Source organism: Vipera ursinii (assembly GCF_947247035.1).
Source record: "Vipera ursinii genome assembly, chromosome: 1".
Lineage (NCBI taxonomy): Eukaryota > Metazoa > Chordata > Lepidosauria > Squamata > Viperidae > Vipera > Vipera ursinii.
In genome coordinates this window covers 304,505,799-304,526,782 of record NC_139512.1, presented here as the reverse complement: position 1 = coordinate 304,526,782, position 20,984 = coordinate 304,505,799, and the positions used below count along the sequence as shown (strand labels likewise).

General features: G+C 38.4%; 1 protein-coding gene across 3 annotated transcripts in view; it reads right to left on the bottom strand.

Annotated features, from left to right (window-relative positions):
- Window positions 1–530: 530 nt before the first annotated feature.
- The window catches only part of ENAH (ENAH actin regulator), an 81,724-nt gene continuing 61,270 nt past the window's right edge, over window positions 531–20,984 (bottom strand). The window contains exons 6-14 of one of the 3 annotated variants that reach the window (XM_083374243.1): window positions 15,322–16,083; window positions 12,894–13,192; window positions 12,406–12,539; window positions 11,967–12,021; window positions 11,701–11,749; window positions 6,274–6,340; window positions 5,664–5,742; window positions 5,026–5,083; window positions 531–3,832 (exon numbers count right to left, since the gene is read on the bottom strand). In XM_083374243.1, coding sequence (XP_083230369.1) covers window positions 3,795–3,832; window positions 5,026–5,083; window positions 5,664–5,742; window positions 6,274–6,340; window positions 11,701–11,749; window positions 11,967–12,021; window positions 12,406–12,539; window positions 12,894–13,192; window positions 15,322–16,083 — 1,541 coding nt within the window. In that variant the 3' untranslated portion in view covers window positions 531–3,794. The remainder of the gene's footprint in view (window positions 3,833–5,025; window positions 5,084–5,663; window positions 5,743–6,273; window positions 6,341–11,700; window positions 11,750–11,966; window positions 12,022–12,405; window positions 12,540–12,893; window positions 13,193–15,321; window positions 16,084–20,984) is intronic. The other 2 variants (XM_083374244.1, XM_083374245.1) reach the window with 2 other exon arrangements.

Sequence of the window (20,984 nt, the reverse complement as noted above, 5' to 3'; positions counted from 1 at the left end):
TACTACTTTTCATTTAAATAAATATAATAATAATAATAATAATAATAATAATAATAATAATAATAATAAGGAGGAGGAGGAGGAGGAGGTTGGAAGGGACCTTGGGAAGTCATCTAGTCCAACCCCCTGCCCAGGCAGGAAACCCTATACCATTTCAGAAAAATGGCTGTCCAATCTCTTCTTTTGAAGCTCTGCTTTTGTAAATACAATACACATTTAATATTTTAGCAATTATATGTAACACTCATCCCTAGTCAATAATCTACAAATTATCTCAGTTCTTCAATGTAAAATTTTAGAACGTACTCATTTCATCACATTATTCTGCTGAAATTTTGTCATGCTCTCTATTTCACACTATGATCATCAAACTTCATTAATGAAATTCTAAATTCTGTTGTTAGTGCAGTTCTTGTGTTTTTAATTTTTTTAAAAAAATGTTTTAAAAGCACAGGGCCTTTTACAACAGCCACTTTTTATAAGGATCTATCTTGTCAAATCATATACATGGAATTATCTAATGTGATAAACAATTTTATTAGAAACCTGTTTCCAGAACAATTTTAACTGTACAATAACTTGACAAAGCAAAATGCTAGAAGAGGGGGGGAAAGATGAAAATTATTGGATTACAACCAGGAAATTCACTGTGAAGTTCTGAACAAAGGCAAAGATCTAGAGCAAAACTTATGAGTGATTTTGTGGAGTTAGATATACATTTAGAGCATAAACAATGTGGAAAGAAATCAATGTGGAAAAGCAATATTAACATGAACATTAAGCATCACTGTTGAATTATGAACTTTTTAGTTGAGGTAGTACTTTTAATATGCTATGGATTCAAAAGGGTAATAAAGGTAATGTAAAGAAAAGAGGTGTAAGTCCCTCCCCCCATAACATGAAGTTTCACAAACAATAGTAACAGCACGTATATATTGCAATTTTATTTCTTCTGCTCAAACAAAACAGCGTTAGCATTTAAGAAATTTTAAAATGACACAATATGGTAAAAATAGCAGAGAATTAACTGAGAAACTCAAAAAAGAAGTAAAATTAAATTGATGAAATTGTAACATTCATTAATGTTTCATCTTCAGTTTTGATTGACACTTGATGCTTGCAAACCTTTTAAAACAATGAACTTTTTTTTTCATGACAACTCTGAAGAGATTTCAGCACCAGCACTAAGATTTGTACATTCAGTTTGTATTCAATTGACTTATTAGCCATTTGTGTATGATAGGACAGGTTTATCACAGATCAGATCACAGTGTTGAGGAAAGCATTGCCTTCCTGGAATTAAAAGTGATCCCCTAAACCATATTCAGCTTAAGGCATCTACTTACAAAAAGCACAGGTACCATCATTACATTTTCAAAAGAATTATTAAAAGAATCTAATAACCTGTAGCTAATTTTACTTACAGAATTATCTGGCAATGGCATAACTGTCACTTTTACAGCCTGATTTAGCAGTTTAATTAGACTGAGATTCCTGAAATGGTTCAGTTCAGGATCATGTTAACTATGCATGTTGAACGACAAGGTCTCCGTTTCATTTTTTTTCTTTTTCCCTTTACACAGAACTCATTAATTTTAGACCAAGGCACAAAACGTTTAGTGCATTAACCAGTTTCATTCACAATCTAGTAACTTAATGTTCTTACCTTTGGACCACTTACATGTTTAAGATTCTGCGAGCCCATATTTGAATTTTCTTTACAAACAAAATCAAACATGATTTCTGACAGGAATAAGCATTTTAGCTTATACTGTTTAAACATACATTACTTTCGAAAGATGAAAATGCCTCCTCTTAATTTCAAGCAATTATTTGCTTTGAGATTTAAATGCCTTCAATTAAAGAATGTGGAAAAAATAATTTAAAGTCATGGCCACTGATTATATGTTATAAGCCATATTTCTGTCTTATACAAAGAGGGAAAATGAGACTGTTTGTCTGAAAACAGCCAAAATGGGCTGTTCATTTGCTTTGGTGTCCAATAGTGAGAGAGGATATGCTAGTTAAAGCTTTGTTGTGAACTAAACTGGATGTTAACTGGGTAATTTAAGAAAACAAGTAATTAAAACTCAAACATTATTTTGAAATCAGCATAGATCATAAAATCAGTATTCCATTACTGCAACATGGTGAATTTAAGATGTAATCAGGAATACATATATTTTTTCCAAATCACAAAACAGATTACACACAAAAGTTTAAAAAAATGTAATGCAAATGTATAAATGGGGAAGGAGATAAAACTGGATATGTGATTTTCCCCCCTCTAAAACTAAATTGCTACATCAATTCTTAAGACCTTTTTCCATTTTTTCTTTTCATTTTTTTTCTTTTTTCCACATATCAATATTTAATTGTGAAATAAAATCCAATGCATGGTGAAAAAAATAGAACCCAAAAAATACCAATGAAATAACACTTTTCCCCCAATCCCATTTCTTCTCACTTTACTGACACTGATCATTTACAAATTCAGGTTAAAACAAGCTTTGTTAAGGTCAGTGATGGAGAAGAGTAGAAAAATAACACATGATTTATTTATTTTAGGATCATACCAAAACTTAATTCAATGAACAAATGCAGGTAGCCAATGTGAAAATAATATGCTATTACTTTTCATTGCGTTTTAGAAAAAAAATTCTATTATCTTGACGCTTAATGCTTAACTTTATATCAAGCTGAAAAAAGAAGCAAAAAGCAGGTTTTAAAGAACTGCTACTGAAACATTACTAAGTTTGAAATACAAATGAAATGATACAAAAAGTATTAAGTACCTGGTTCTATTTAACATGTTTACTGATAAATCACATTTTCCTTATTATTACACATGCATGCAATATAAGGAAAAATAGTGCAGCAATTAATACAAATTGTTTAAATAAAAAAGTTGCCCCAATTCCCAACCCAACACCTCCCCAAGTTTTGCCTGGGCATTAACTAGGCCTTATTGTAAAAAGGCTATTTGTGGCATGCAAGAATGGTTTAAATTAAAAGCCAACTCTGTGGTTATTTATGTTACAAAAATGTCTGCATGCATAAATCTTAAAAGCTCAAAAACCTATGGTAAGTCTATAACAATCTAACAATTTACATTTGATCATATTGATTTGTATTCAGGAGAAATCTCAGATTTGGTAAAGCATATCATTTTAGGAAGGCATCTATATCTTCATAATCTGGGCAGCATTTGCATTTTTCTTTAAAAAACTTCATGAAGGCTAATCAGAGAGGCTTGCTTATCTGAAGAATCCAATATTCAATATACCATGATATCCTGGATCTCTCATTCATCAATATTGGGTCTTACAGTATCTATGCTGTGAATTGAAGTCATGCTTTGTTTTTAATCAAGGAAATATCTAATGTGATAGGAAGACTACCTGAGATACAATTGTTTATCAATCTCACTTGCTAAAATCTCTACTAAAAAAACCTCTCTGAAAAGCCTCCTTAAGTTTTTCTCCTTTTAAAAAACTTAATACACTGTAAATATGCAGCTTCAATATTGATATGCAACATTTCAATGCACCTGCCTAACAGGCTTATGATTTTCTGCATAAATCATTGCCACAATTTAAGACTATTTTCCATCGTGTTGAAAGTCAGAAAACAGCAGCAAAAGGAAATAGTGTATAACCATGTTGTTGTCTGAAAGTTCAGAATCTTGTTTTCTCCTTCTTCCAAGAATATTTTTTCATTATCTTCCAGCAGCTCACAAAATGTAGCTGATTTTGTGCAAGACCAGTGGTCCAAACATATTAGTCCTAATCTTTCTACACTGTATTCGACTTATTCAGTTCTTGTCGAATTGCTGATTTGAGCAATGGGAGGGAAAAAAAACAGTCTGTTAACTGGTGAAGAAAGATGTGAACGGATACTTTTCAAAAACTTGTCTATTAAGATATTAAAGCTTAGATAGCACCACAATATTACTGTATTATGATTCGCAATATTTACATGTTTGATTTATCGTAAATAGAAAATGAAGTGGAAAGATTGTAGAACACTGTATTTGGACAAATAGCACTGTTTTAGAGATTATGATCAAACTGAAATTTGATGAAATTTGACAAAAACATAAAAACAACTATTCATGATACATAGTAAAGTAAACTGAATAGAAGAGGCATGATAACATGAGGGGTAAATTTAGGGTTATGTTGCTTAAGAATAATTATGACTATGTATGGGAGAAAGATTTTAGGGAATCTATTTATTTGCTATTAATATTCATGGGTATCAATGATGGAAATCCAACTGATTACTGTTGTTGCTTCTGCTGTCATTAGTGTGGCTGCAATATGGTAAAATACAACATGATCGGTTAAAAAGATCATTTGAGGGGAAGGGTTGTCTGTAAAATCCAAGTTATGTAAGTGATGAAAATGTACACAATATCCATCTTTGGAGTAATCTACACAAATTTCATATGAATTATAGTCTAAATATATTGCCTGATACGCCCTTCTCCCGAAGGACTCAGGGCGATGTACAGGGCAATAAATATCAAAATACAAAGTACAAAAGTTAAAAAACATTAAATAATTATGACTTGTTTGTTCCTGAATTTTCTTTTAATTTTTATATTATTTATATTATTTACTTTTATCTATAATAAATTGTACTTAAAATTATTTATATTTAACATAAGTCAATTCATGTGAGATAAGTTGTCATATAAATTTGAGAAAATAGATTATTACTGTATATTAATAAGTTTCCATTATATTGTTTTCTTGTTGTAAGCTACACCTGGGGAAGATATGGTTTTAAAAATCAGCTAAGAAATGAAGTTATTAAATAAAATGACTGATACGAAGCTTAGCGAGTTCCTACTGGAACTGAAAAATCATTACCTGACCCATTCAAATCATAAAAACTGAAAATATGAGTGAAAGACTAGGAAGGGAAAATGGGACAAATGGAATTTTCAATCTTCTGATGCATTCCTAGAATTGCATAGGAACCTCCCTCCCCCAAATAATCACAAATTTATATACTTACCATCAATTAATTCTTCTTTTAGTTTTGTTAATTCCTTCCTCATTTCCTCTAAAATATCCTGTGATAATAGAATAAGGCTAAGTTTATTTTTTCCAAAGATATTCCAAACAAAAATAGTGTCTGTTCCCTATTGTAAAGTAAATTAATTAAAATGTATTAAAATTAAAAGCTTCAACATTCTCCTTACTTTCACAAAGGATCAGTGCTTTTTTTGTAAAAGAAAAAGGTGCCGGAACTCACACATATCATACAACCCGCCTTGCCTACCCTACAAGGTTCCATCAAAAAAAGGTGCCGGAACTCCGTTCTGAGCGTTCTATGAGAAAAAAAGCCCTGCAAAGGATTCATATGCCAACAAATTTGTTTGTTCACATGCCTTAATTGTACAAATGTTGATATCTAGTTAAAACATTTTTTAAGTCTTTGGTGTTGGGGGCAATGTTTCTGTAGATCTTACAGTATAACATTTTAGGAGTACATAATTCAAATTCTTGGTTATTCACTGATAATTGTAACATATTTTCATATTTTTATCACAAGCACTGCTGATTCAATACAAAAATAAAATGCTTAATTTAAAAGGAGCATAGCATAAGCCATACTAAGCTTAGAATTTTTTTCTAGCAGAAAATATCTACCTGTTTCAATCTGTCATAGTCTAGTCCTTCAGACTGTACTCCATTAGTATTTGGTTGCCCAGAAGATGCAGATTTTGGTCTAGAAACAAAAACAGTATAAATTATGACATTTCCACACTGCTTATCATAATTTTTCCAAACAATTGAACAGTTTCTTATTGCATAGTTGAAACTGAACATGTTAACCAAGGATTATAGGGATTGAGGTACACAATAAATGGACGGCTAAAGGTTAATTTTCCCAGTTGCAACTAAAATAAGCTCTGTAAAATTGGTTATGTCATAAAAGAAATAAAAATAGGTCTGCAAAAAAATCTACAAAATTTGAATAAATCTTCAAGAAGGGCTTCATTCCAAAATTTCCAATGTTTCAATAGCTGGTTTCCAAGAAAACCAAAAGCATGTTTTTCCTTTCCATACCTTAGCACATCACAAGGGATATTTTCTATGATTAAAAAAAATGTAAAAGACAAAACAGCAAAGATGCTTTATTCCCTCTCTTAACTTTATGGTTCTGACTATACAAGCTACTAATCAAATTAACTTAAAACTCTTCTATTCCAGTCATTTGTGGGTAATATAAATTGCTTTTAAAATAAGTGATAAATACCTTGAGATAATAGGTGATTTGCTTCCATTCATTGTATTTGTTCTTTCCCAAGGCTTTCTTGTTAATTCTACAGGAAATAAAATGTCTGAGATTTAGCCTTCTATGCACCGATAACTCTGAAAGAATTATCACACTTAAAAGAGAATAATTTTTTGTACTACTTTGAATAAATCACTGCTTGGTAGAACAAATGTAGGCCAAACCAAAAAAACTTTGGTTCTTCCAAGCTTTGAACAAAGCAAAATCCAGATGAAGAAGAAGAGCAAGACTGATTTGTGTCTATTTCCTCTATCAACTGTCCCCATTATGGCATATCCCAATGGTCTACTGGCCCCCATTTACCCAGCAACTTATCTTTTTACCCTCTCTTCAACTGCTTATTCCAGAACCTTGTATTATATCAATCTGCCTTCTGCCCCATCTCACTGTAATGACTCTGGGTAGCTAACAACAGGTAAGTATACCATACAAAATAAAAAAATAAATAAATATACAAAACTGATAATGTCTACCAAGGTAGTCATTTAAAAGCAACCATGAGCTCCCAACCGACTCCTAATCTCTATGCCTATAAAGTCTTTAAAGCTTTTTGGGAAACCATCAGGCTAGGTCAAGTCTAAACAATGGAGGGAGGGGTGTCCATAGGGCAAGCACAGGAACAGAAAACTCCCGATTTCTGGTTTTGCAGGATGATATTTTTCAATGAAGGAATTTACAGTGTGTTTCTAATGAAACGGGTAGAAACAATTGGGGAGAGGCAGTCCTGCAAATAACCTTGCCCCATCTATGTCACAGGAAGCTTTATAGGTGACAACAAATGCCTTGAATTGCACTTGGAACCAATTCTGAGATGCAGTGAAATGTACCTTGTTTTTCCCCATTCTCCTCCAACTGTCAACTTTGAAAATGAGCGTGGCTGCAGCCATTTTCCCTACTCATTTCTGGTTGATACATAGCATGGAGGAAGGGTGGTTTACCAGGTGCTTTGCTAGATTAAACAGATTTTCTCCCGTGGGAACCAAGGTCATCAGCTGCTCCTGGGACTGCATGCTGGGTGTTTCGTGAAAAGAAGATGTATTGGGGGATGTAGTAGCTTGCATAGCTTTAGAGGTGGGATTACGTGTCTTGCATAGCTTTAGCTTGCATAGATTTAGGGGACTGTTACATGTCTATTCAGACTTGGTTTCACTTTTGATGTGCCGATACTTTGTATCAATAAACAAATTCTTTGAGAAACTTACGTTGGAGTTGTTTTATTTGTCTCTGTCTGTTGAAACCAAGTCTCCTAAAAACTCTTGTTTTTGGGGGTGCTGGGCACCAACCGCCTACCCACTCACTTTTGGGAGACCAGTAAAGACTTGAAGACTTGAAATGGAGGAGAAAGTTGAAACCATTGCTAGCGGCAACAGGACTCAGGCTATCAGAGCGCAGGCTGGCGCTCCAGCCATCCAGGAGGTGTTGCTGGCAGGGGCTTGGCCGAAAACCAGGTTGTTCCAACCTGGGAAACTGGTACCACAGGAAGGAACTACATCCTTAGCGGACCTATTCCAAGCCGAGGCTGCCCCTCAGTGCAGGAGCACTCCTGTAACCGCTGGAGAGGAGCTTTTATTGCTGCCATCCCAGGGTTCTTCATCTGTGGACGGCAAGAAAGGAAAGAGCTTGATGGGATGAGACGACACTGGAGAATGGAGATTTCAGTCACAGTCCACAGCCCCTCGCTGGAACAGCTGAAGGAGAAGTTCAGCCAGCTGGAGGTAAAAGATACAATTCCTGTTGCCCAGGAGGTGGGTGCCGTGGAGAGAAATGCCAAAAACTACCCACCTCTCCCTTGCTGGAGTTCCAGCCCAACCGCTGGAGCCTATGCTGCTTCTCCCACCCCCCAACCAGCTGCAATATCAGCCCTGTATCCCAGCTAAGCCCGTCGCCATGGCCTCAGGATGCCAGTCCCAGAGCCCAGCCAAGAGAAGTCCTGAGAGTGGTTTGGCCATGTCCCTAGGACCATGCCCCTATGATGGTGAATGTTGTGGCATATTTAGAGGGGGAAGTGGCCGACTGGGTTACTAACCTCCAAGATGAAGGGGTTCCTGAATTGTACAACATTAATCTATTCATGGAGCAAATGAGGGGTCAGTTTGAAGATGAATCCTGACTCCTGATGACCAAGGAAGAAATCCACTGCCTGAGGCAAAGAGGTCGCCCCGGAAAGGAGTACATCTATGAATTCAGAAGAGTTGCTAATTGGCTGGGGTGGTGGCCTGAATGGGTCACTGGTCAATTATTTCAAATGGGCTAGATCGCAACTTGCTTCAAGCCTGCATCATTCAAGGTTTTTCTAATCTATTACGTGAGTGTTATCATATGGCAGTGGTGCTAGACATCGAACTGAACCACCCCAAAAAGTCAAGTACCACCGAACCCAAGCCACCGCGCGTCCAAGAGAAATGCCTGTATGGCTGACGTCCCAAGCCTCTGCAGCCACCTGCGTCTCCCAAGCACCAGCCAGGGCTCCCATCAAATGCTTCCAGTGCGGTCAGATGGGTCATCGTGCTCTGAGTGCCCTGCTCCTCACCCTCAACCCAGCGTGCCAGTTACTGCCGCAAAACCACGAAGAAGTCCCAGAGGGGGAAGATTAAAACCAACTGGACACATCAAGGCCCGGGCGTCATTTCTTGGAGGGAGAAAAATACTTTTGAGGTATGGACTGATCACAAGAATTTGGACGCTCTCAAGACTCCCCGCAAATTATCCCCCAAGCAAGTTCAGTGGGCTCAATACTTCAACCATTTTAGTTTCACTTTAAAGTATTTTCCTGGAGGCAAGAACTTTTTGGCTGATGCCTTGTCTAGGATGCCCCAGTTCAAGAGCAACCAAGAGGAAATAATTCACTCCATTATTCTTCTGCCACAATCCGCTTCCCCAAAACAGTCAGATTGCACACACAGAGACCCTCTGCTGGTCCTGACAATTGATCGCTAAAGGAATTGAAGGAGAAGTTAGAGACCGATGCCTGGTTTAAAGATAATAAATCTATACTGACTTTAAGGGGGTTATTAGCTTGGAAAGATTCTAAGTTATATCTCCCAGAAGGCCTCAGACTCCAGGTGTTGCAACAGAGTCATGACGCTATGCAAGTGGGTCACTCTGGATTTTTAAAAACATTGCACCTAGTGCGCAGGTAGTTCTGGTGGCCGAGAATGAAATAGGACGTTGAGAATTATGTAAAAATTTGTTCCACTTGTGCCACCATGGAGAAGCATCCTGGAAAACCACCAGGTTTATTGCAGCAAGTGGCCAACTCCTCTCAGCCTTGGGAGGAAATAGCCATGGATTTTATAGTAGAATTACCTGAGAGCAAGGGAAACACTGTGATATGGGCTTTAATTGATCTATTTTCCAAACAGGCGCATTTCATTGCTTGCTCAGGACTTCCCTCTGCCCAGAAGCTAACCAAACTCTTTCTGAAGCACATATACCGACTCCATGGTGCCGCAAAGAGGATTATTTTTGACAGAGGGGTCCAGTTTACTGCAAAGTTCTGGAGGGAGTTTGTTAAACTGACTGGGTCTTCCCAGGGGCTTTCATTTGCTTTTCATCCAAGTACTAATAGAGCTGCTCAGAAAGCTAACACAATGGTGGAACAGTACCTCAGATGTTATGTAAATTACCAACAGTCTAATTTGGCTGACCTTTTACCAAGGTAGCCTACAATAATACTGTGCACAGTAGCACTGGTCTCACACCATTTAAAATAGTGACGGGTCAAGATTTTGTGCCCATGCCTGAGTTCCCACAGGAGCCTCCTCCTTCCCAGATTTTGGACCAATGGGTGACATCTTTCCAAGGGGGTTGGGTGAACGTGAAGAAGGCATTGACCAAAGCTACCAAGGTTTACAAGGAGCAAGCAGACAATGATGTTCCCCTCAAATCCCTTTTTCTGTTGGACAATTAGTTTATCTTTCAACTAAATATCTACAATTGAAGTTGCCCAGCAAAAAATTGAGTCCGAAATTCCTTGGTCCTTTCCCCATTATCAGGATCATAAACCCTGTAATGGTGGAGTTAAAACTTCCATGATGGTTGGGGAAAGTTCACCTGGTGTTTCATTGCACTTTTGAAACCTGTGTCAGAATCCACTTTAAGACCTATTCCCAAAGATCCACCTGGTCCAATGGTGGTAGAGGAAGAGACGCATTATGAGATAAAATGTATTCTCGATTCTAGGCTGTACAAGGGAAAGTTACGATACCTTGTCCAGTGGAAAGGTTACCCCCTTTCAGAGGCTACATGGGTGAAATGTACAAATGTGAAGGCAGATAGATTGATAAAAGAAGTTTTATGATAAATACCCTCGCAAGCCTTGAGGGGATACCTAACCTGATTTTTGTTTCCCCTTGCAGACTCTTTCTTTCTGAAGAGGAGCAGACTGTCAACTTTGAAAATGAGCGTGGTTGCAGCCATTTTTGCTACTCAGTTTTGGTTGACACATAGCACAGAGGGAGAGAGATTTAGCAGGTGCTTCGCTAGACTAAACAGATTTGTTCCTGTGGAAATGCTGCTCCCAGGACTGCAGGTGGGGTGGTTCGTGAAAAGCCTGCCAAGAAGATGTATTGGGGGATGTAGTAGCTTACGAAGCTTTAGGAGTGGGATTACTTAACTTTGTATTGGGGATTGTTATGTGTCTATTCAGACTTAGTTTCACTTTTGACATGCTGATACTTTGTATCAATAAACATGTTCTTTGAGAAACTTGCAAGCCTCGTAGTTCTGTTTTGTTTGTATCTGTCCGAACCATGACACCAACCATTTCTCTTCAGATAAAACCATCCTCCTTTATTCCATTCCTCTTCTCTTTAACCTTTTTCTGTTCCCCATATACATTGCTGCTCAGATCAAAAAGGCTTGTTTTTTGCATTGATTCAACCAGACCTTTTTATTCATGAAATGGTCCAAAACCTCTGAAGCATGCAGACTTCATGGCTTCGGGCCAGCCTATTTGAAGGACCACTCTCCCCCATTACGTACAACTAGTCCAGCAGATGGGAAGGCAGGATATGTTACAAGTCCCATTTATTAGTGATGTATATCTGGTGGGACCATGGAAAAGGATCTTCTTGCTGGTTGCCCCTTTTCTATGGAAATATAATCCCCCCTGAGATATGATTGGCCCCCAACTTGTTTCTTTTCTGAAAGGCTCTGAAGACATGTTTTATCCTTAGCCTGGGGACCAGGAATGGAGATTGAGTCAATTAACTGTTGGTTTCATTTTGTTGCTGCTGCCATTGGTAGTGAGGGAAGGGTATGGGGGGTGGTTATGTTGTGGATTTTTTATGCTGTAAACCATCCGGAGTCTAATAATAAAATAATAATACTGTACAAGGGAAAGTTATCAGCTATGCAAACTCATGTTACACAATTTATACAGCTTACCAGGTGTGCTTGTTGAAGGAGCCTTAGGAGCTAAAGGCTCTGGTTCTTCCTGTTCAATGAGATAAAAAAATATAATATTTTACAATTCTGCTTAAATTTGTGACTAAAGGAAAAACACATAATTCCAGAACCAACATGGAAATCTAATTCTGAAATCTCAAGCTCTATTAAGTTTGAAATATTTTTCAATTACACAGATTAATTTCTATGATTATAACATTTAATTGCGGAATATCATGTAATTTGCCAGAGTATTTTCAACTTACACTTTTTTCTTCTTTTGTTTCTGTTTCTGATGACCCCTTCTCAGCAATTCTTCTCCTTCAGGTAAGGATAAAAGGGTATTGGTTACCATCTGCCAATATCTGACTCTCTTATTCATCTGTTCTAACATAAATTCTGATAAGAAAAGTGATTAAAAAAGCAAGTCTTGGTGATATCACTTAGTTCTCTGAAAAATTAGTTGGGTCCCAGTTTTGTGTAGCGGTTAAAGGCACTAGGAGGTAGTGTGTTCTAATCCCGCCTTATGCAAACCAGCTAGATTACTTTGGGCTAGTCATCTCAGCCTTAGGATGAACACAATGACAACTACTTCCAAAAATATCTTCCCAAAAATATTACACCAACTACTCCAGATAGTCATCAAGAATCACAAGTTTGTTCAAAGGTGCATACATTTAAAAAATAGTATAGTTAAATTCTTACCTTCTTGCAAGTAGAGCACTCATTTCTTCCATTAATCCACTTCCTCCAAGTGGCAGTGGCCCGTTTCCACGACTAGTATCTGTTTTGGGTGAAGCAGAATTTGTTGCTCCACTTGGAATAGGAGAATCTTCATTCTATAAGTGTGCAGAAAAACAGTGATGATGGTAGCATTATTATTAAGAACATATAGTGATACTAAAGTATATGGGAAAGATACTGTCAAGCTGCCCATTTATTTATTTATACATACAACACACACACACACACACAGAGAGAGAGAGAGAGAGAGAGAGAGAGAGAGAGAGAGAGAGAGAGAGAGAGAAACACATCACATTTCAAAATAGCCCAGAAACATTTGTATCTGAACATCACATACTATATATACTTAACGTGGAGAGTTTCATAAGACACTTCTTGCCATTATGGTGAAAATCTAAAACTAAGATTTTTAAACTGAATTTAAACACTTGAATTTGAATTGTACTTACCCGTGATACTTTTCTGAGTTTGGCTCCAGCAAGAGCAGCAGCCAGTCCTGTTAAAGGTCGATAATCTTCATACATGATTCCCATGGAAAAGCCAGTAGCAGGCAGAGGAGGAGCAGGAGGGGGAAGAGGAACCTGAGGAGGAAGGGGGGGAGGGGGAGGAGGGGGAGGCGGCCCTAAAGTCGGAAGAGGTGGAGGAGGAGGTGGTGGTCCAGGAGGAGGAGGAACTGCTGATGGGGACTGAACAGGGCCAGATGGAAGTGGGGGAGGGGGAGGGGGTGCAGGTGGTCCTTGTGTAACACCTGGTGAAAAATACATACACACATACAGAAACCAAATACAGGACTTGAGATACCAAGTAAAATCCAAAAGAACTAATTCTCTAGTACTTCGAAGGAAAAAAAAACACCATATATATCCTAATGTGGCTTTCATTAGGAAACCAGTCAATGTCATTTCAGAAAAACATTCAGCCATATTAATATTCTTCAATTAACACGAACAATTTAGGTTGGAAAAACAGCACTCAACATTTCTTAAAGAGAATAATGATGAAAATAACGTCAAGTATAATGATGGAAAAGCTTTTATAGTTAAACATATACGTATATTTTTAAACTGAATTACAGCAATATCATAATATAATTTGTTCCTTCTTTACCTAAAAAATGCATTTTTCATTCCTCCAATTCTATCATTTAAGTGTGTTTTAAATACAAAATACCAGAAAGTAATATTTACATTTCTATTCACATTCCATGCTTTTGGTTTTTCTCCAGAAGTATTAATAAAACATATATTAGTGTGTTAGAACATTTCAATCTGTTGATGGAATGATTATTTTCCCCAACAGCATTAATGAAAACAAAAATATTCTGTAATTGGGATATAATTTTGCCTGGAAGTACAGATTATCACAACTCTCTTAAGAGTTTGCCTAATCTTGAATTATGACTTTATTTAGAAAAAAGAGATTCCTTAGACGTTTATCTAAAAATAACGCTATATAGTGATATTTACCCGATAGGAATATGACATTGAAATTCAGATATTTCTCCAAAAAATAATTACATGGAAGAAAAATTAAACACATGAAAACATTTTGGATACTCCACCATTTCCTTATTTTATTAGAGTTGACAACCTCAAAGGCAAGAAATCCTTAAGATTTATTTTCACCAACAAATTTGTACATGTGACATTTGTATGTGTGTGTATGTACACAATGGCCAGAATCTGTTCTTCCTCTTCAAAAAAAAAATCCATATTAATGATAATTAAATTTAATTATATGTAAAAAAGGCTCCTTATTTGTTAAATTGTTTCTCCATTTTCTATCCCACATAATTCCACAAACATATAGAAACAAAAAGAATTTATCTGAAGAAAGCTATGTTTTATAAGCATAAGCCTATATATGTTTACCCTATGGTAAGTCCCACAAAGTTTAATAGTGCTTACTCATATGTAAGCATGCATGAGCTGCTATTATGCGAAAAAAGATGTTTCACCTAGTCTACTCTGTGTAGCAGTAGTACGGAGAGATTTGTTATGTATTAGGAATAATATTTGAAGATAAATGCCTGTAATGGAGAGCCTGTCTCTGTGTGGAAGTTCTCTTCATGATTTGATAATTCTGTTGTTGTTTTTTTAATCAGGATATCAACTCATGGCAGACAGGCTTTCCATTTCAGGCACTCTGTACAGTGACCAGGGTCTTCATACCTGTTCCTTCTTGAAGAGTTTCTTCTGCCTCTATTACAAAATTTACTGTAAATGTAAGATAATTCTCTCATTTCAATCCCATTTGGAGGGGGGGAAAAACCCTGTCATCTTCCTTTCGGGTAAGTATGATAGATAAACAATTAATTTGTTACAAAACTGATTTATAAAAACACATCAGTTAGACTCCTAAGAATTTTCTGTTAAATATATTAAATAAGAGGAGCTTGAAGTTATCCATATACACAGATGACATGAATTAATACGCCTGCCTGCCTACCTAGCTAGCTAGTTAGCTATCTCCATTTCTGATCCACCCTATTCCCAATGGAGTATCAATGGAAAGACTCTCAAAAGAAACAACAAAATAAATCTAAATATTCTAAGGAAAAAAATATTAAAACACAAAAACTGCAATTCACTGTCAGAATTTTTCATTTAATCAAGTTTATGTTTACTTTCAGTAAATCCCTTCTCCACAAATAACAGTTTAGAAACTATTTCAACAAATAAGCAAACCATTCTTCCAAAGTGTTTTTCCAAAGTAAAACATTGACAAATTTAACGCTTTGCTATTATTATTATTATTATTTTGGATATTAGAAGAGCTTTAAAAGTGTTAGTTCTTCAGGATAAATCAAGTTTGGGATGCAAATTAGTTTGAGTCCATTTTTTATTAGTTAATTAGTACGAACGTCAGAAACCTTACCCTGCTGAGACGTAGATTCAGCCGACTGAGAGGCTGCCTGCAAGACTGGCTCAGAAGCAGAGGAGTCTCCCAGCATAGAGTTTAGAGAGTTCTCAACAAAGGCAGGGGGAGCTGCAGAGGGAGAAGGGAGAACACTAGGCTTGGATGAGGGAGCTGAGGCATTAGGGGAGGTTGGAGAAGAAGCTTGAAGTCCAGAGACTGAGAGAGGTTGAAAGGAAGATGGTGGTAGTGGTGCTGGACCTGAGGTAGGTGGTGAAGAAACTGAATAATTTGTCAATTCCGGAAGACCATTAGGTGCAGTGGGGGACATATGAGATAACTGAACAGTAACAGGAATAGGGAGAACGGGCTTGGGGCCAGTGGCTTTGCCTGGAGGGCTGCTAATCATGACAGGAGGTGAAGGAGGAAGGGGTGCAAAACTAGAAGCTGACCAAGTAGTTGACTTGGTAGTTGTGGGCAAAGAGGGAGGGGGGTTTACAGGTGAAGGTGGTTGAGAATTTTTATTGACTGGACGAGGAACTGTAGCATAATGGGGAAGAACAGGGTGGAAGGCAGAGCCCAAAGATGTAGCAAAACGTGATGCAGAGTGCCTTAGTGGTGGTGTAGGGGGGGAGGAAATCGACTGTGCAGAAGTCACTATAGCATAGTCCGGGGTAGATTCTGACATTGCTTTAGCATATGAAGGAGGTGGTGCTGAAGGAGGCTGGCAACTGGCATATTCAGGAAGTGAAGTATTATACAGGGAGTTGTCAAAAGATGGAGCTGGACAGAAGACAGCATCAGCAAAGGCAGGATAAAAGAGGAGAGAGAGAAAGAGAAAAAGGGAGCTAATGAAGCAACAAAACCAGCATTCAAACGATATTTACAATGCAGACTATAGTTAGTACCAGAGGATTAGGCACAAGTAAATTACTGTTAGGAGAGTTTATATAGTATCAATTTTTAATTCATTTTTGCCACTCGTATTTGCATTAGTATCTAAAATTACAACTTTGTTCTATAAAAGAAGCTGCACTACAGAGTATGCTTTCAAACTAATCATAAAAATTAGCTGGTTGGAATTAAGTGTAGCGATTTCCCTCATTTATTTATTTACATGGCTGCCCTATTCAGCACATGACTCAGGGTGGTGCACATCAATAATAATGAAACAATAAAAAAACTACATAATAAAATGAAATCTTAAAAACATAAAACAACAACAACATACGAACACATAAATGCCAGGAAAAAAGTGATCCTATGAAATAATACCACTCCTGGACACTAAGTTGGGTGGAGGTGACTATGGAGGCACTGCAATGATGAGAATGGTGAAGACCAAGGCTTTTTTTCTCATAGCTCAGAACGGAGTTCCGGCACCTTTTTTGGATGGAACCTTGTAGGGTAGGCAAGGCGGGTTGTATGACATGTGTGAGTTCCGGCACCTTTTTCTTTTACAAAAAAAGCACTGGTGAAGACTGATTGTAAATGGTACTCATTCAGCTCCATTCCAACTTTGAAGGGTTTCTGAATGAGTGGTCAGTAAACAAGGACTGCCAGCACATTTCCTGGGTCCAGCCATATGACTTTTCCTAAGCATAAACTGTAATGATCTTCCCCAAGAAGGGAAAGTCGGATACAGGCCAGAAATTACCCAGAGTGGTCAGATTCAAGACTGGCTTCTTGAGGAGAGGGTAAACTACTGCTTCCTTAAACATAGAGTGAGACTTCTCCCTCTATCTTAAAAAAGTATCCACCACCATTTGGACCCAGTCATATTCTGCCTCCCAGGAGGTCTTAACTAACCAGGAATGAAATGGATTTAAAATACACGTGAATGCACTCATAGGTCTAAATATCTCATCCATTTTTTTCAAGCCTAACAGGATTAAATTCTTCCCAGTTAACCATGTCAAATCATGTCTCAGCCAACTTCATAGAACCTGCACAATCAGAATCCAAGTCCATAAAGTACCAAGCAATTTTATTTGAAAATTTCCATGAAAAATCCTGCTTGGTTGTCAACCCTCCCAGGTAAAGCTAACGGGGGGAAAAAATTAGATGAACTAATTCTACTTTATTGTAAGACTACATTAACAGAATCTTTTAAGTATGAAAGTACAAACTTCCTGTTGCCACTTTTAACTGCCTGAGCAATAAGAGTGGGCCCTTCCTAAGTTTCTATCTCTGACCATTAAACCAGTGGGATCTCCTGCCTCTCTTGTCTGATTGTTTTGTAGCCAGCATCTCTTCCCCTCAATTTCCTAAGGTTATCCACACATTCCATTACACTGATACACTGGTCAACAGCAAGAATCAAGTCATCTTAAATAGGCTGTTGGATGGTAATCTGTGGATGCAGATTAAGGTAAAACTGGCAAAATATCTGTTTTGTACCACAGTGTAGATTTTAACAAAGGCTTTTACCTATGTATGGTCAGAATAATTGTTTTTTTCCTCCAGCATTGTTCTAGAAGTCTACTCTGCCATTTCATTTCATGGAATGTTTCTGAAAATCAGCTGGTTTCCAGTGTCCACAAATTTAGAGAGGCACCAGTCTAAGGCACAGTCATTCTAAGTAGTGACTAAGGCCTTAGTTAAATAATACCTCAGATCCTTAGGAATACCACCTTGTGCCCACTGAAACCTAACTAGGTCCATCAGATATCCAAACTGAACCAGATGAATAAATCCCACTTCCTTATGGGGAAAGTAGGTAGCTAAAATTCCAAAGCAATCAATGAGTCATTTGTTCATAACAAGAGACAAACAGAAACACTTCCCAACTTCCCATTGACTTGACATTAAAACAGATCCAGAATGTATCACTGATGGACTGCAGGTATATAGTTGCTATGGTGGTCATGAAATCTGAGCCACTCCAACGCCAAAGGATGGCAGAATGAAGTTCCCCAGAACCATAAGCCTGCCACAGTCTACCAACAGCCCAACAACTGAATTGAGCAGTTCAGACAAGGATACTGCAGAGATGCAGAAATTACATCCATTTCCTAACTCCCCAATAAGATCTTTAGATCAGGGCTTTTCAACCTTTTCACAGATTGTACCACTTTTAGGTCATGACAATATTTGAGTACCACCAGTGCTTAGCAAGGTATCAAAAACTTGATGACTAAAAAAAAGGGGAGGGAGGGATTTGGGGTTTTACTGATTAGATCAGGGGTATTCAAACTTGGCCCTTTTATGACTTGTGGACTTCAACTCCCAGAATTCCTCAGCCAGGCACACTGGCTGAGGAATTCTGGGAGTTGAAGTCCACAAGTCATAAAAGGGCCAAGTTTGAAGACCCCTGGATTAGATTCATTTGTTGTTATAGAAATGGCTAGTTTATAATATAATGGAAAAGTAAAAAGTTGAGGTTCAGTGTTGATGCTTCCTTCTACTGCAGCAGAGGAAGTCTGTTCTTTTTCCCTTCTCCCCCTCACTTTCCCCCCTTTTTCCTCCCCACTGTGTCCTACTATTTGCTTTTGTATTTTATTCTATAATCTAATAAATTATACAAACTGTAGAAAAAACTAAAAAAGTACCAGTTTTAATTTCTTTGGTAGCTGTTCCTTTGCTGAATCATTTTTCCCTTTGTACTGACAAACGTATGATGAATTTATCCATGTTTATTAATATGCACCACTACAGCCAGCTGAGAGGTCTTCAAACTTGGCACTTTTAAGACTGAATTCCTCAGCCATTATGGCTGGATGAGGAATTCTGGGAGTTGAAGTCCACAGGTCTTAAAGTTGCTAAGTTTGTTGACTCCTGAGCTAGCTGGTTGGCCCTTCTTCCTCTTTCCCTTCTAAGGTATTTCCACAGTGTAGTAACAATGCACCCTCCCCTGTACCCTTAAAGGCACAGGAATCAAGTGCAAAGCAAGAAAGGCTCACAAAATAAAGAAACACATAAACTCCGGAGTGGGGTGTGTGTCTTTAAGCTGCCATAGGCATGTCAAGTGTCACAATGTTGCAACTAAGACTGAAAGGCTCCTGCAATTGTGAATAGCTTTAAGCCTGTTTATCTTCAAAGAAAACTTTCTAAAAGCCATAGACTTTTAAAAGTTCTTATCAAGATAAGGGGGTAAAACTAATTACATTTGTTTAAACCAGATATGTCAAACACAAGGCCCGGGGGCCGGATCCGGCACGTGAAGTGGTTTCATGTGGCCCGTGAAGCCATCCTGGAAACAGTGAGGGAACGGCCCCCACTGCCTTGGCCCTGGCCCAGAGACCCTCCTTCTACCAGAGACCCTCAGATCTGTCCCACTCCTGCCCAGGCCCCCATAGGCACCCTTGATGCAAACGATGTAGAGCTGGCCATGCTCACCCAGTAGGCCATACACACTCTAGCCATGCCCACCCAGCCCCCTGAGGCCAACCACAATGCTGATGCGGCCCTCAATGAAATTGAGTTTGACACCCCTGGTTTAAAGGGATTAAACCCTTCGGAAGTCAACACTTTGGACTCATTGCTAGCCTAAAATACAAACTAAAATATTCCAGTAACCAAAGCACATAAAAAAGCCTCTGAATTACAAAACACTGTAAAAACTGTACAGAAATCCTTATGGTAACCCAATCAAGCTGCCAGCTGATTTTTCATTTCATCAGCACTGATTGCATTCTCCTGGCTGAAGAAAACGAACCAGGGGACCTTGTCTTTCAGCAACAGCTGTTGTTTCTTCTCTGTCCCTGTTTCTTCCCTGCTTGCTGACCTCTCCTTCTCTTTCCCTGTTGTCTTTTTTTTTCCATTTCCTGCCCAAACCACCTTTTATAGCCTCTCTTCTCCTCCCCCCCACTTCAGTTCACCTCCAGTTCCGCGCACCTTCTGGAAGCGCCAATCAGCTGGAGCCAATCAGCTCCAGCTCTGCCGGCTCCTGAGGCTTCTGCTGAGCCCACACAGTCCTGCAGCTGCTTCTCCCTCAGGCTTGGGTCGCTTTGGCTCATTCCCCTCCCCCACTACACTTGGCTAGCACCTGCCACGTGGCAAAGTACCACAGGTGGTACACGTACCATTGGTTGAAAAGCCCTGCTTAGATAACTCTAAATAGGTAAATAGGTCATACGGACGCGGTGGCTCAGTGGGTTAGGACGCTGAGCTTGTCGATCAGATGGTCAGCAGTTTGGCAGGTCGAATCCCGAGTGCCGCGTAACAAAGTGAGCGCCTGTTACTTGTCCCAGCTTCTACCAACCTAGCAGTTCGAAAGCATGTAAAAAGGCAAGTAGAAAAATAGGAACCAGTACGGTGGGAAGGTAACAGCGTTCCGTGTGCCTCTGGCATCTAGTCATGCCGGCCACATGACCACGGAGACATCCTCGGACAAGCGCTGGCTCTTCGGCTTTGAAACGGAGATGAGCACCGGCCCCTAGAGTTGGAAACGACTAGCACGCATGTGCGGGGGAACCTTTACCTTTACCTTTAAATAGGTATCTAGCAGCCATTCTTTCATCCTTGCCCTTGAACTAAAGCTGATGCTTGCATCCTAGGAAGACATTTATAAAACAGGATGACTTCTTTCTATGGTCCCTCAACTTTCAGTAATTTAAAGCAGATTGGCCTTCTCCTTCAAAATAAGATATTGAATAAGAGCCTTATTATTAGCCAATCTGATATTAAGCAGCAGTAGACTAAGACCAGAACCATCAAGAACCTAATGATCAGGTCCTGGGGTT